The sequence below is a fragment of the Myripristis murdjan genome, chromosome 9, assembly GCF_902150065.1.
Source record: "Myripristis murdjan chromosome 9, fMyrMur1.1, whole genome shotgun sequence".
In the NCBI taxonomy this organism is placed as follows: domain Eukaryota; kingdom Metazoa; phylum Chordata; class Actinopteri; order Holocentriformes; family Holocentridae; genus Myripristis; species Myripristis murdjan.
Genome location: NC_043988.1, coordinates 12,802,677 through 12,818,328, shown reverse-complemented (window position 1 = coordinate 12,818,328; position 15,652 = coordinate 12,802,677). Strand labels below are relative to the sequence as shown.

General features: G+C 43.0%; 1 protein-coding gene across 1 annotated transcript in view; it reads left to right on the top strand.

Annotated features, from left to right (window-relative positions):
* LOC115365712 (tetratricopeptide repeat protein 28) overlaps nucleotides 1–15,465 on the top strand; it is a 179,501-nt gene extending 164,036 nt beyond the window's left edge. Inside the window, exons 13-23 of the mRNA XM_030060838.1 lie at nucleotides 335–475; nucleotides 3,897–4,041; nucleotides 4,189–4,368; nucleotides 4,543–5,090; nucleotides 6,767–7,014; nucleotides 7,180–7,304; nucleotides 7,407–7,638; nucleotides 9,328–9,404; nucleotides 12,555–12,684; nucleotides 12,835–12,942; nucleotides 13,102–15,465. Coding sequence (XP_029916698.1) covers nucleotides 335–475; nucleotides 3,897–4,041; nucleotides 4,189–4,368; nucleotides 4,543–5,090; nucleotides 6,767–7,014; nucleotides 7,180–7,304; nucleotides 7,407–7,638; nucleotides 9,328–9,404; nucleotides 12,555–12,684; nucleotides 12,835–12,942; nucleotides 13,102–14,714 — 3,547 coding nt within the window. The 3' untranslated portion in view covers nucleotides 14,715–15,465. The remainder of the gene's footprint in view (nucleotides 1–334; nucleotides 476–3,896; nucleotides 4,042–4,188; nucleotides 4,369–4,542; nucleotides 5,091–6,766; nucleotides 7,015–7,179; nucleotides 7,305–7,406; nucleotides 7,639–9,327; nucleotides 9,405–12,554; nucleotides 12,685–12,834; nucleotides 12,943–13,101) is intronic.
* Nucleotides 15,466–15,652: the final 187 nt, after the last annotated feature.

Below are 15,652 nucleotides of genomic sequence, written 5' to 3'. Positions count from 1 at the left end.
ATGAAGGGAGGGATAAAGGAGTGATGGTGATAGCGATTGGGGTTTGGATGGGAGGGCGGGGGGCTCCTAACTAACTGGATCAGCATCACCAGTATTATAATGAAAGGATTTAACTCTGCTTACCATCAGGGTCTTGGACCAAGCCTGGGAAAATTAGGCCAAGTGTATGTGGGTTGAACAGTGTGTAGTGTGGGGAGGAGAGTGTGCACACTTGATTTATCTGCATAGAAACAATGCAAGCCTGTGTATTGTCTGTTTTATTGAAGTTATGTTTTCTTGCCACCCTCTCTCTCCCCTCCCTCTCTCTTCCTGTCCTTTTCTCTTTCTCTTGCAGAGGGTGTTCCAGCAGCGAGACAGAGAGTGAGGCAGGGGATTTGTTGGACCAACAGTTCGAGGAGCTCAACAACAAGCTCAACTCAGTCACTGATCCGACAGGCTTCCTGCGCATGGTGTCCAGAAACAACCTCTTCAACAGGTAGGAGACTGTTGCAAAGCACCTGTGTGTCTCCACGCTTGCATCCAATGAGGGCGAGGCCTCACTGAGAGCCAGCTATAGCCTTTATCAACAAGCACTACTTTGCCCCACTTTCCCACAATAAAGATTAAAATATCTGCTGGGGTAAGGAGATTCGTGGGCATTGTAGCTCATCTGTGAAAAGAGTCTTTTCTCCTTTGTTTAGCCAGCACAGAGGCAGCATGTGAATCCTCCTTATTAAATAGACTGAGTAGAGCCAAGCTGTTAAAGCCCTTATCAGCTGCCTACTCTGATGGCTTGTGTGTGTGTGTGTGCGTGTGTGTGTGTGCGTGCATGCATGTCAGACATAGACACTGGGATAGGAGGTGTTTATATGTTTGCCCATATGAGCGTCTGTCTCTATTGGCAGTGCAGATTTACAGTTGTGTAGATTGGAGTGAGTCTACCAATGTCAACAGTAGGTATCACTTAATTATACTATGCAAAGTATGTGTTGATACTGTGCTTACTGGTAATGTATACTGTGTGTCTGCGTGTGTGCACGTGTGTGTCTGGGTCATATTTCCCTGTCCTCGTCCACAGTTGAGCTGCTCTTTGATGAGAGGGTAATTCCAGCTTTAATTGAGTCTCGGTGCTCATTAAGCCTCTTTAATGGGCTGCCGGTAATAATCCGCTCATTCTTTTGGGCCTCAAAAAACTCTGAATTATAAAGCTTCTCGTGCTTAGGAGCCTATCATAAAGCTTATTGTCATTTCAAGTCATACATCTTGTGGTTTGATATTAAGATAAAGAATGTGCTTTTCAAGGGCTCTCTTTTATTTCACTCTCCCGTAATGCTTTTCCTCTCAATCATATTTCAGCAGCCCCTTTGCTATGTGAGGTATAGGCTATTGGGAGTAGGAGTGCTGCAATATTCCCACAATTACCCGCAATTAAGAGAATTGAGTTATTCTATTAGAGGAGAAAATTGTTAGCCTGATTCTGCAATGACATTTAACTAAAAACTAAAAGTTGGTACAAGAAAAATATACACCATGTCAGAAGATATTACCTGCAATTCTATGTGCTCTATTTCTTTGTTTTATGTTATTGTGGGTGCCATGTTTTTAACGCTGAGATCTAATCTACATCACAGAGTAGCAACGGATTACTACTGTAAGGTAATAATATGACAACCACAAAGGCACCTCAGGTCTAATCCTTTTAGTCTTTAATTGATTACTTTTGTAAGCACCATGATAGTACTGTATAATCAGATTGTTTGAGAACCTCAATGAGGATGTCAGTAAACACACAGTAAATTTTGACAGGCTGGTACTTGTATATCTTAAGAGCTCTAGGAGTCCACCAGCACTTTAAGTAGCCATTTACGTAACAGCTAAAGAAATGAGGCCACTATGGAAAGTTGGAGCTCAGTAGAGGAGTAGAAGCTAACTTGTCTACCTTTGTCTCACCTCTCTATTCCCACTTCTTTAACTTACAAGCAAGTCACTAATCTTCAGCCCAAACTGCCCAGCAAGAGCACATACCCTTCACCTTCAGCCTCACTGCTTTTTTTCTTTTCTTTTCACCATTTCCCTCCACACTTGACACTCACCTTTTTTCACTTATCCCTTGGCTCCTCTCTCATTCCTCCTGTCAAGCTAACAAACGATTGTTTGCTTTCCCATGGCGGCCCATGCCAAGGCCTGAGAGAGAGACAGAGAGTGTTGGGAGGCTGGAGGGAAGCCAGTGGCCTGGGGCTACCAGGAGGGCGGGATAGATGTCTGTTGGCTGAGGCCCGGAAGACACTCTGGCTGGTGGAGCAGATGGAGAGCAGTGACAAGTGTGCCCATAAAGCTTGGGCCTCTGTGCCTGCAGCACCAAAGGCTTCAAACCCCGCGGCCACCATTAGCACTGTTCTCAGTATGCTGCATGTCACTGTCTGAGCAGAGAGCTGTCACTCCTGTCTCACAGCAGAGACGCACACTAAAATACAACATAGGTTCAGAGACTCAAAGGTCTGCAAAACACAGTCACTTGCAGTGTATTAAAGAGTATCCCAGTTTCCTTTCTTTCCCCTTCATTTTCCTTTTCAACTGAGAGATGCTCTGATTTTTTCATGTCGAGTTGGTCCATATCAGGGCATTGCTGGTGAATGGTGGTGATTCTGTTTCATTGGGAGTGTTCAGAACTTCAGCTTCAGCTTGTCACAGTGCAATGTTGCCATCTAGTGGAGTTTCTTTATTTTGACATCATGTTTTTCTCACCACAGTGGTAGTGCCCCTTTGTGATTCTTCCACCAAATTATATTGAGAGCATGTTTACAGAGAGATCATTACAGTTCATTACAATCTGCCTCTTACTTGATCTGCGTGTGAGCATTGTCAGAAAACGAAAGATGAGCCTGTACAATTGAGCGTGCTGAAGCTCTCCCTGCTGCAGTAGTGTGGCATCACCACCACACAGCCCACAGGAAGTACTGTGGCTGAGTCTGCATCTTGCCAGGAGCAATATCTGATGTAACATTATGCAGCAAGTTAAATATGGACCCTGTCAGCCACATTACCCGCGCTTCTGCAAAGTCCATTACAAGCAACATGGTTTTTTTCATGTTAAAGGGTGGTTTGATGCACAAGATCTGTGTGTAGATGTATCACAGTGATGTGAGGCAGCATGCAGTTCAGAAAGGCATTACTGCAGAGATGCATTAAAATGCAAAGATATCACAGTGACTACATTAGATTTGCTGAAACAACTTTAATGCCCTCATGTTTTACAGTATGGCAAAAGTAGTAGTTTTCCAGTCCTTAACATATAATGTCCTCAAAATAAGCCTAGTGATGTCTGTACAGACAGAATATTAAGTAAGAGAATATTTTTATTTTTGAAAGAAGTTTTCCAGAATGAAACCCTTGAAATGAAATCTGCACAATGGAGAAATTCCATTCCTGAGGGCTAAATGTATTGGCTTACCTTTTTGAAGTTGCCCACAGAGCTTTGATTCCAATTATGACTCTAAGGTAATCCGCCGCAGCTTCTGTCACTTCCCCACTAATGACCGTGAGGGTGTCGGGTAAAATTTTATTGAAGTCGATGATGAATTCACAGGTTTGGGATGTTTTTCAGGTTTTTTTCTGAAGATGGAAAAGACCCAGTAGATGAATGTAGTGAAAACAGACTGTAATTAATTTTCTCTCCCTACCATATAGATTTCATATACATTCATCATATGACATCTCAAATACAATCTTTTAGCTTTTCCTATCTGATCTGAAAGAAAGAGGTCATTTGAAACTGGTGAACAAATTCAAAGAATGTGTCATTGTCTAAATACTTTTGGTAAACCACCCAAAGCGCTATATTTCTCTGGTTTACATGCCAGATCTAATGTACTGTGTTATGTGAAACTAAGCATTGTTTTTGTGTTGTTCATGTGCAGGAGTTGCCAGAGTATGACCAGCCTGTTCAGTAACACTATGTCCCCTGCCAAAGATGGTAGCTCTTCCCTGCCTCGTCGTTCCAGCAACCTCAGCAAGCCTCCACTGCGGGCACTTTATGATTTGCTCATCGCACCCATGGAGGGGGTGAGTACTACCTCTGTGGGTCAATGCCTGCTTGTGGACTTATATCCAGGAAAGAAAAAAAATGTACCTGAGAAATAGAAAGCACCACTTACATTAAATATTCTTGTCTATTTCTGTATTTTCATACTAAGCCTTTTGTTTGTTCAGGGCCTGATGCACTCTAGTGGGCCTGTTGGCCGACACAGGCAGCTGGTGATGGTGCTGGAGGGAGAACTTTACCTCATCCCATTCGCCTTGCTAAAAGGCAGCTCCTCTAATGAATACCTGTATGAGCGTTTCAGCCTCATCGCTGTGCCCTCCATTCATGGCCTTGGATCCAGCGCTAAGGTTTTGCATCTTATTCAGATGACTGAAATGTGTATTATAATAGCATATTTCTGTTGGCACTGTTGTACTTTGCCAAACTCATGTCAGGAAATTTATTATGAATGTCCGTGTTTGGTGCTGTCCTTAGATTGTTGAACAAGTGTGTTTACTGAACTGTTTTTGCTGTGCCCTCAGGCTCATGCTCGGCGAGCCGGACCAGTTCCATGTGGCGGTGTCTCCATGGCAGCAGTGGTGGGTAACCCTCGGCTGCCGTCCCCCGTGATGGACCGCTGGCTGTGGGGGCCCATGCCCTCCGCAGAGGAGGAGGCCATGATGGTGGCTGAGCTGCTGGGCTGCCAACCCCTGGCCGGCTCCTCTGCCACCAAGGAGAGGGTCATGAGCGCCCTCACCCAGGCTGAGTGCGCCCACTTTGCTACCCATATTTCCTGGAAACTGGCTGCTCTGGTGCTCACACCCAACCCAGAGGGTGTGCCGGGTGGTGCGGGTGCCAGTGTGGGAGTGGGAACAGTAGGGAGAGGCGCCGGTGGTGGGAGGAGAGGCAGCAGCGGGCGAGGCAGGAAGGGCTCATTTGGAAGCAGCTACACCATCCCAGAGTCTCTCCACATGCAGGATGACAGCAGTGATGTGGAGAGCATCTGTGACAGTCCGCCCCTACAAGAGTTCCTGCTCACTGCTGCAGATATATTGGACCTAAGGCTGCCCGTCAAACTGGTGGTGCTGGGGTAAGTGGGCAGGGCCAGGGAAATAAAGTTAAGTCAGTCTTTAATAAATTTAAGTCATCATTTTTTTTTTGTTGAATACATAAGTGCTCTAAATAGCAACTCCACTATCATACCTACAGGCTCATAGGCCAAACATTTTAACACAGTGTCTAGTTTTTCAAAATATATCTGACCTTACTGATAATATAATACTTATTGGGATCCTTGGACTTTTAGAGTAAAGAAAGCTATATGCCACCTTCTCTTATTCAGCAGTTATCTTTAGCTCCTCTCTAAATGTCTTTAGTTCATGTCGCACTGATCCATCTGGTAGATTCACCTTGAGTCTTTGATAGTATTCATGGTTGTCTGAATGACAGTGTGCCTTTGAGATGTAGTTCTATTTTCCCACCACCCCTGTTATCAGCTCTTTGTATCACTACATTTTCATTTTTCATCCAAGAAACTAAAGCTTGAATTTCCTTTTTACTCAAATCATGTTTCACATTTCACTTTACTGGTTTTGACAGAGCATCTCCACAGCAAGGTTACTGTTTTGCAGGATATAGTGAGCACAGGGTTTAGGTTGGGGGGAGCAGAAGTAAGGGTTTTGAAAGGGACGGGAGGGGTGGGGGGGTTGATACTTCTTAGGCGTTCTCTTTTTTCTTCAGATGCTACTTAATACTAGAGATCTGTGCCTTAATTCCATCAATCTGTTGTTTTAATCTGATAGGATTTCAGTAATTGGATTGGGTTAAATCTAAAAATTAGCTTTTACAAAGCAGATAAATGAGATTCTGATTATTCATATTGGGATTTTTGAATAGGGTAATAATCCAGTCATACCTTTAATCAAGCCTAAATGTTCTTCTTGTGTTTTTTCAAAACTTAAAAGCAGAGATTAAGATAGCTTTCATGCAAAAAATCAGGATAATCTTGATCCTGCTGAATTCAGGGTGGATTTCTAATACTTGAAGGGGATTACATAGAGCCAAGAAACAGTGATGTACCTGGTAAAGATGGGATAGTAGAGCCTATACATTATGACTGTAGTTTAACCATTTTAAATCTTTACATCAAATGAAAAAAATTAAAATAAAGTCTCATACCAACTGCTAGATCAGCTGCATGGTCAATTAGAGAAACTCATGTGAGCCTTCATTTTTAAAAGGCCCCTCCAATTAAGTGTTTGAGTGTTTTTTTTTCCATCCAGTGAGGCTTTGTCTTTAGTTTCCTATGTGTATATTCACACAGATAAAATGAATAAAAGCAACACTCTTTAACAGTTTATTATGTTCACTGATGTGTCTTTGGCCTGACACCATGTTGGAATATTATTTATCCAATATACAGTCAGATCTATTTAAACATCTCCATCCAACCTTAAACCCAGAAAGGCCAGTCGATGCTGAATTGTAAGAAGATTGGAAAATCAGTATAATTCCAGTCAAAATGAAGTTTTGAAAAACTGAGGCTACCTTTTAAATTATTTTGCAGAGATTTCCATGAATGGAGAACAGAGTACATGGGGGTACTTTTGCTGGATTTACATTTAACCTTAGAGAAAATCATCATGGATCTCTGCATACATCATTCAATACATCGTTAAATCATCATGCTTATGTAAAACAGACTGAAATGTTTTGTCACGTAGCCTGCTAATCCAGTCATGCACGTGTTCCTCTGTGTGGCTGCAGGTCGTACCAGGAGTCCAGCAGCAAGGTGACGGCTGACGGTGTAGTGGGGTTGACCAGAGCCTTCTTGGCCGCTGGGGCTCAGTGTGTTCTGGTGTCCTTGTGGCCCGTCCCTGTCGCAGCCTCCAAGGTTTTTGTTCATGCCTTCTATACGGCCCTGCTCAATGGGACCAAGGCCAGCGCCGCACTGGCAGATGCCATGAAGACTGTCCAGAGCAGCAAGCAGTACTCACACCCCTCCAACTGGGCAGGTTAGAGACACTGTCTTTTACTCATATATTAACCCTAAAAGAAGTATAGTACAAGTAAAAATGGTTAGTATGCCATCATGAACCTCCAGTTAAATAGAAAGAGCTGTGGCCTGGGGGTCTAAATATTAATTGAGCTCATTTTGTTTTGTGATTATGTCTTCCCAGGGTACATGCTGATTGGCAATGATGTGAAGCTCAACAGCCCCTCATCCCTGATTGGTCAGGCTTTGGCTGAGATACTGCAGTATCCCGATCGAGCACGCGATGCTCTCAGAGTTTTACTCCACTTGGTGAGATATACACATACACACAAGCACTTGCATGTCATCACACATAAATAAACACAGAAACGATGATACGATTCAATCCTTATGCCTTACTGCTGTTTGCAGGTGGAGAAGTCTCTTCAGAGGATCCAGAACGGCCAGCGCAACTCCATGTACACATCCCAGCAAAGTGTGGAGAACAAGGTGGGGGGTGTGCCTGGCTGGCAGGCCCTGCTGACCGCTGTTGGCTTCCGTCTTGACTCTGCAGGCACTGGTATCCCTGCTGCTGTCTTCTTTCCCACAGCTGACCCAGGAGACAGGCTCCAGCAGTGCAGCACCACGCTGCAGTCACTACTGGGTATGTACCAGAGACCAGCTCTGTAACACAGTTAGATCAGGTGAATCTAATACTTTCACTGGTTTAGTGTTGTAGATTATGAAAGATGTGGGTATATTCAAATATCAATATTATTTTGTATATTATAGGCAGCTCTGTTATATTGGTATATTTCTTGCATGAATATAAAGTAATAAAATGGACAGCTTTGCTATTTACTGACTTCTATTGACTGGAAAATCCAAACACTTTCAAATTACAAATTAAAATACAGTATTATTCAAATATAATACAGTGTATAAAATATACTGTGGAGTTTGGCTTTCTCTTGTTCTCCTCTGTATTTATTTCACTTTATTACACATATTAGACCTACACCCTGGAAGCATGTCACTGTAGTGTCACAGGTGACCCCACCTGACTGCTGTCTGCAGTCCAATCCTTCCTACCTGTTGGAATAATTACATAATCAAATTGAGAATTATATAGTCTAAACCACTCCAGTACCTTAGCCGGTGTGTTGATTCTGTCCCGGGGCAGGGAGCAGGATGTGGCAGAAAAACCAACACTTGTTGCCCAAAGAAAGACGCTTTTCTCCAGCAGGAGAAGCTGGCCCCTGCTTTGTAGTTTGTCAACAAGCAGTGGTTAAACAGCCTGACACATCACAACAGTTTTAGATTTGATTTGGTGCTGTATACAAAATACAGTAATGTAAATAGACCAAATAACTAAGAAACGGGTTTGTGGGTTTAAGTCCTTTTCCCCGTATATTTTCATTTATGAAAAGACCCAAAATGAACAGTGTAAGAGGACTTCTTGATTACAATAAACAAATTATTCTATTTAAACAGCATGTGCATAGGAATGATAATGTCCCAAGCTTTTCATTACATTTCCAGAGTTGTCTGTCTGTCCATCCCATTCTCAGCAACGTGATATCCCAGGAACGCCTTGAGGGAATTTTATCAAAATTGACACAAATGCCTAGTGGTGTCTGTGCAGATTAACTGACTAAATTTTGGTGGTCAAGGTTATTGATCTCGTATGTTTTTGGTCATAACTCAAGAATTCATACGTTAATTAAGTTTCACACAACTGTCTATGAGGATAAAATGACGAAGTGATGATTTTTTTATATCCAAAAGGTCAAAGGTCAGCTTCACTGTGATATCACAATATTCTGTAAAGATATTTTTCTGGTCATTATTCAACACCATAACTCAGCATTTTCACTTCGCTTCCTCTCCCTGGATGACAACCAGAACAGTGGTCATCCACCACAAGCTCAGGGTTTGCTGTTATTGAGCTTCAGGTGATTATCTTTGCACCATGTGACAAAGCTCTCTATCAGTCCTCTGCACTCCTCTGTAAAAATAGACTCTAAGTGACCACATGTTTCTCACTGGAAATTATTCACTGGAATCATGATGTCAATATATTGATCATTTCTGTTTCACCAAAATTACACTTAATACCTTTTATTAAATTCTCTCTAAGTCTTCACTGCAAATATTATGAGTCTGGACAGATGTGGATGTAAACTACAACTTGAGTGGTTGATGGACGCATACAACTGTGAGGCAGTATTTGTAGTTGATCCATATAAGCGGTTGATCACTGTAACCAGGATCACTTTAAGCAGTTTCCACTGTATAATGAACATGCATTGGGCATGAATAATGAGGTGCTTCCTTTGATCCCATCCCTCAGGTCTACCGCCCCCAGCTCTCCAGGCTTTGTGCAAACTCATCACAGCTTCAGAGGCAGGAGAGCAACTCATCAACCGGGTAGGCCCCTGTAACCCTGAACACCTACTACTGGATTATTAAATCTAATGCACTAGATACACTTAGGTTTTTCCCCAAAATGTGAAGGAACAATGCTATTTAGTGTTTAGAATTATTAAGGCAGTCCCACCCACTTTCTTTGACAGCCCTTTGCACTGTGAGATTCAAGCTAGAATAGAGCTGCAGCATTAAATCATAACATAACCTTGTTACATCAGCACTGATTATGCACCATAATGCACTAGCAGCTAAAGCTGCTCCTTAATCTGCATTGAAATGCTGCATTATAGCCCAACCAGCGGTCCTTAAAGTACAAAGTCTTGGCCACAGTCAGCTCTGTTATGCTCCCTAACTCGTAATACCAGAGAATTATTCTACTGAGGTTCATCTATGTTCACGTGTAACATGTGGTTATCACATGCTTAGATTGAAAGAACATCCAATTAGTAGGCGATTATGGCTTTTTGTTGCATCATGCTGTAAATACTGGTCTCAATAGTGGTCTCAGCCACCCCTATGCTGAGCTCCTTTGACCTCATTTCCTTGACAGATCTGCCTTAAATGGTAGCATGTATGAAATCTTCCTCTCCATTAGATGTTGTGCCAGCCAGACTCTTGAAAGATGTTTTTTTTTTTTTTTTTTTTTCATTTTATCCTTTGTCATTTAAACTATTGTTAACAGTTCTTTAAGTACAGACATTGTTGCCTCTGAGAGGCTGTGGTTCAACTGCTTCTTAAAAAGACGAATTTGGACCTGGATGTAACAACCAACATCTCCCATTTCTGTCTACAGTTTTACAGTTTCAGATAGCGTACTCTCAGCTGACTGCTTTCTTAAATAGGCATTCTTGCTATAAAAAAAATCATTCTGGTTTCTGATTGCACTATAGCAGTGGCTGAAAGCATGAGGCTACAATCGCGAACTGAAATGACCTGAACATTGATAATGGGAATTTTACCATTTAGTTAGTATTAGATTATGTTTCACTTTTTAAATAGTGGACCACTCTTTTTTGTTTGACCATCTCTCCAACAACGGGGCACACTTTAGATTGGTCTTATTTTACAAGAAGGGGCTTTGTAATTTCTTTTGATGACTGTCTTGTCCCCATTATGCGTGGAGTCCCACTGAGCTCTGTTTTCGGTCCTACCCTGTTCTCTTTGTAATTGTTGCCTCACAGACAAGCACAATGTAGCTTTACATGATCGACAGATGGCACAACCCAATAAGCTCTCCTCCATCAGTACACTCGTTACATTGCCTTTTTGGCATTTGGGTTTGAATGTCATATTATTTTCTAATGCTCAATGATGATGAAGCAGAAGCCATTGTTTTTGGCTCGAAAGTTAATTATAAGAAAATATGTTATATGTTATGACAGTGCTGGCCATATATTATAAACAATAGGCATTAAATTTGCTAGTCTTGCAAGTCTGCTTTCCACCAGCTCAGAAATATTGACAAAGTTTCAAATTGTCTTGCCTTACCTTGCCAAAGTTCGACCTTCTTGCCTGAAAAACTCTCAAGTCTCAAGTTGATTAATTTACTGCAGTCCTCTTTTCTGTGGGCTCCCTAAGAAGTCAATCAACTGATCAACTTGTTCAAAATGCTGCAGCTCGTATTCTTACCAGCACTAAGAAAAGAGAGTACATTACTCTTTGCATTACTTACTCTATGAGCTATGAGCATCAGGATTGATTTTAAGATTCTGCTGATAATTTTTACGATATGTATTGTTCTGGTCCCTGCTTACATCTCTGATTTTTTAAGTCCCTTTGAGCTGTTGTACAGCCTGATACTCTCAGTCCAGGCCCTCACTACTGCTCCAAAGTCTAGGCTGAAAAAAGATTGCGTCTGACATTAGGGCTTCCACAATTGTGAAAACAAGTCTGAGGAACTCATTTATTTTAACTGGAAATTTTGTCATCTTTTATTTTATTAATTCATTAGTGCTCTGACTTGTTTTATCTTCTGTTACTTGTTTTTATTATTAGTTCCTTTTATTCTTAGTCTTTTATTCCTCAACATTCACAACATAGAAATATTCCATATGTAATGTGACTTCAGACACTGTTCAGACATGAGACACTGTTGTCTAATTTAAGTGTAATGTAAGGGTAATGTATGTGTACACACAACCACTACTTGTTGCTGTTTTCCTTCTTATTGACCTGAACCCTTTGACCCTTTGTGAATGGCCTGTGTGCATGCAAGTAAAAGCCTTTTCTCTCTCCCCTGCCCCTAACGTCCGGTCTGAAGGCTGTTAAAAATATGGTGGGAATGGTAAGTGTGCCTTGACATATCTGCACATCTTTATCCCATTCTACTCTATCCCATCGTACTCCTCTTCTCTCCTGCTAAAAGTTCTGCAAGGCCACCCTTTGTCATATTCATAAATAAGAGCTGCATGAATGCCCATGTTCTGCGTTTATGTCACTAACATCTTGCTTTCCTATATTGCACCTGTGCAAATAGTTGCTTTTTTAATTACTAGTTCTTGCCGTTTTAGATCTTTGAGATTATGAGTGTTCAAGGATTTACAACTCTGGTTCAGTCCAGGCCAAAGGATTGTTTCTAGGTGGTAGGAGGATAAAACTACAATATAAAAACAAACCAATCACAATCATGAAGAGTGAAGGGAGGAGGAGGCATGTTTCCATTTTCTGAGCAGTTACGTCAGTTTTACAAAGGTGTCTCTGTTCCAAGCCCAAGTAATCCCCAAACAAAACCAGCAAGTGTGGCCCCAGGGCACGTGTAAACCCCTACAGCGCAGGACTAGGAGAAGAGAGATCTGAGAGCTGAGGCCCTTCAGCCCTGCTTGCCAGCATAGGCTCTATTGCACTGAGTACTCGATAGAATATGAATCAACTTTACGCATGTGGTTCCACAACAAGTTGTGGTTCCCGCTATTTTAGTGAATTTTAGTGTGTTATATGGGAAGAAAATATCCATCAGAGCAGGGAAATAATGTTGCATTTGGATTGTTTGTTTTTATTAAACTGAAAATCGTTTGAGTACCCACATACATTTTAATTATTAATCCTGTCACAAACAAAATTAATCTGTTATGTTCCTTTACACATTTTTAATATCTCCCCCTCTTCTCCCTCTTTTTCGTATGTATTGTCCCCCTTCTTCTTCCTCCCCAGCTCCACCAGGTGCTAGTCCAACTCCAGACAGGAGAAAAAGAGCAGGATTTCTCACTCCTGCCTATTCAGGTATCCATTAGTGTGCAGCTATGGAGACTGCCAGGATGCCACGAATTTCTGGCTGCTCTTGGTGAGTTACCTGTCAAAACAAATCATAAGATTTACAAGCATAAACAACTCATGCAGTCCCCCTTCCAACCCCCCACTGTCAACCCATGCACTGCTACAACCACTTGTTAAATTTGCAGGTTATAACTACTTTTCTTTTATGTGTGTACAGGCTTTGACTTGTGTGAGGTAGGCCAAGAAGAGGTGGTGCTGAAGACAGGCAAGCTAGCCAACCGTCGCACCTTGCACTTTGCTCTCCAGTCGCTGCTGGCGTTGTTTGGTAAGAAGAACAAACAAGCTCATAGGCATCCTCCTAATATCATCAGACACTTGATTATGGTTTGGAATTATCCAAAGGTTGTATACAATTCAGCCAGCTTTCCTGTAGCAGTTTTTCATGTAACACATTATTCTTTGCTATCTTTTTCATTGTTTTCAGACTCTACAGAACTACCCAAGCGCCTGAGTCTAGACAGCTCATCTTCCCTTGAGTCTCTGGCATCAGCCCAGTCTGTGTCCAACCCTCTGCCCATGGGATATTCCACCCTTCCCTTCTCTCCCCCTTGCCTGGACAATCTGGCATCTGATGCCATCTCTGTCTACAGCCTTAGCTCTGTAGCATCCTCTATGAGTTTTGCTTCCAAGTCAGAGTGTGATTTCCTAGGTCATCGGCAACGCAGTGGGGCCACTGCACACTACTCTGCCCACAAGCAACCTCATGTTCCTCGTAGTCGCTCTTCTCCACACGGGGCAGCTGCTGTAACAGGTGGGACCCGTGGGGAGGAGGAGGAATATGAGGGTTTTTCGATCATCAGCAGTGAGCCACTGGGAAGCCACTGTGACTCTCTGCCTCTGCCACCAGGCCACAGCCAGCGCCATCATCGTGGAGGCAGGGGGGTTGTTGGTGGGTCTGGTTCAGGAGCAGGGAGAGGTTATGCTGTATCCGTATCATCAAGGGGCAGTGTCAGCACCCCCACCTCTCCTGTCAAAACTTGCCTGGTGCCCAGCCCCAACTCGCCCTTCCAAAAGGTTGGCAAGGTGAGCAGCTCTGACACAGGGGAATCCGACCAGTCCAGTACTGAGACAGACAGCACCGTCAAGTCTCAGGAAGAGAAGACTGTTCCTCTGGACCCCCAGGAGCTGGCCCAGAAGATTCTGGAGGAGACTCAGAGTCATCTGCGGGCAGTGGGCAGCCTTCAGCGGGCTGGGGCAGAGGGAGGGACAGGCGGAGGCACCTCAGCTCGGAGCAGCACCTTCCGCTCTTCAGAGACCAGCGCGTTCAGTCGTCCCAGCAGCAGTGCAAGTGGTCGAGCTCAGTCTTCCCCAAGACCCAAACCTCCTTCCCGCTCGTCCTCTTTGCAGAAGATAAGCTCTGGCTACAATAGCCCTGCAGTTTCTGAGTCCTCCCAAAAGGATGGCAGCCATCCCTCCCCAACTCTGGACAGCCATGCACAGTTCAAGTTGAAGTACCCAAGCTCCCCATACAGTGGCCACATCTCTCGCTCTCCCAGTAACGTGTCCCCCAGTTCTGGCCACCAGTCCCCTGCTGGCAGTGCTCCGTCCCCCGCCCTGTCCTACTCCTCCACTGGCTCTGCCTGCTCCACGTCGGCTGATGCCCCAGACCTGGACCGACTAAGAAGAGGGGTCATCGATGAGAAGGTCCAAGCTATCCACAATCTGAAGACCTTCTGGGCTAATGCCGCAGCCCAACAGCAGCAACATCTAGGTCCTGTCAAGGCCATCCATAGCACTCCTGGACCCCTTGCCTCTGCCAGCAGGGATGTGCTCAGCCTTCTGAACCTCTCCCCACGCCACTGCTCCCCTAGTGATACCCAAGACAGCCTGGAGCTGCAGGAGCTGGGGCTGCAGTCACTGGATAGAGGTAGCAAAAACTCCTCCAATGGACACCATTGCTCCAACCCCAGGAAAGTGGCCCCCTCACCTACTATTTCCACTAGCAGTAGCCCTGGTGCTCGTTCTATCCGACTACCTGCTGGCAATGGATACAAGTTTCTTTCACCTGGCAGATTTTTTCCTTCCTCTAAATGCTGAGACACTTTAAATGGTCCTATACTTTTACCTATCATTTACTATCCTGTGTGCTGGAGGCAGGGCACTTTTTGAGGCCACTATTGGTCCACCGAACTTGATTGACAGTGAAAGGGATTTGATTGGTCAATGAGTGCGATTCCCCCAGAGGCACATGAATGGCTTCGAGTGTCTTGTCTTTGTGCCCATAACACTGTAAATGGCAATGAGAAATACTCAACGACCTGATACTGTGTTTGTGTGTAACTGTGTCAGGTATGTGTAAATGCCAATTGGTATTTTCTCCAAAACCTTTGCTGTTTGTGTGGGCCAAGATGCAACAGCTATGACTGATTTCCTCCATTATATATTTTTTTTGTTTTTAAATCTAATGGTTATTGTTATTATTGTTTGTTATTGTTATTAATATTATAATTATTATTATGTTTTGTAAATTAATTCCAGTGTTTCACAATCAGTATTAAACGTTTTTATATTATTAAAAAGTGAACAAACCTGTACCATGTAAAGATGGATAGAGTGAAAAAAAAGATTTAATATTTTTTATTGAAATCAAAAGGGCATTTTGCCTGATTTCTTTGTGAATTGAGTGTCTGCTCCAAAGCATGGATTCTCTTGCTATTCAATGTTAAGTACCATGTATGACTTTTTAGCCCATGATTTTTTGAGATTAAACATGAAAGTTTCCTGACAACCATCTGTCATTTATCAGTAAACTGTTTCAATAAAAAAAAATCATGTTTGCTTTCTTGTATTTTCGTCTTTGTATCATTTTGTACCACATCAATGAGTGTGTGACAAACTGCCCATCACACTAGATGCATATAAGAGCAGAGCTATGGACAAGTCCATGCACGTTGTCTAGCCACTACAGGCCATGCAGCAGATAAGCAAATTGCATCCAATAAATCTATCTTTAAAACAGATATATATTCACAATA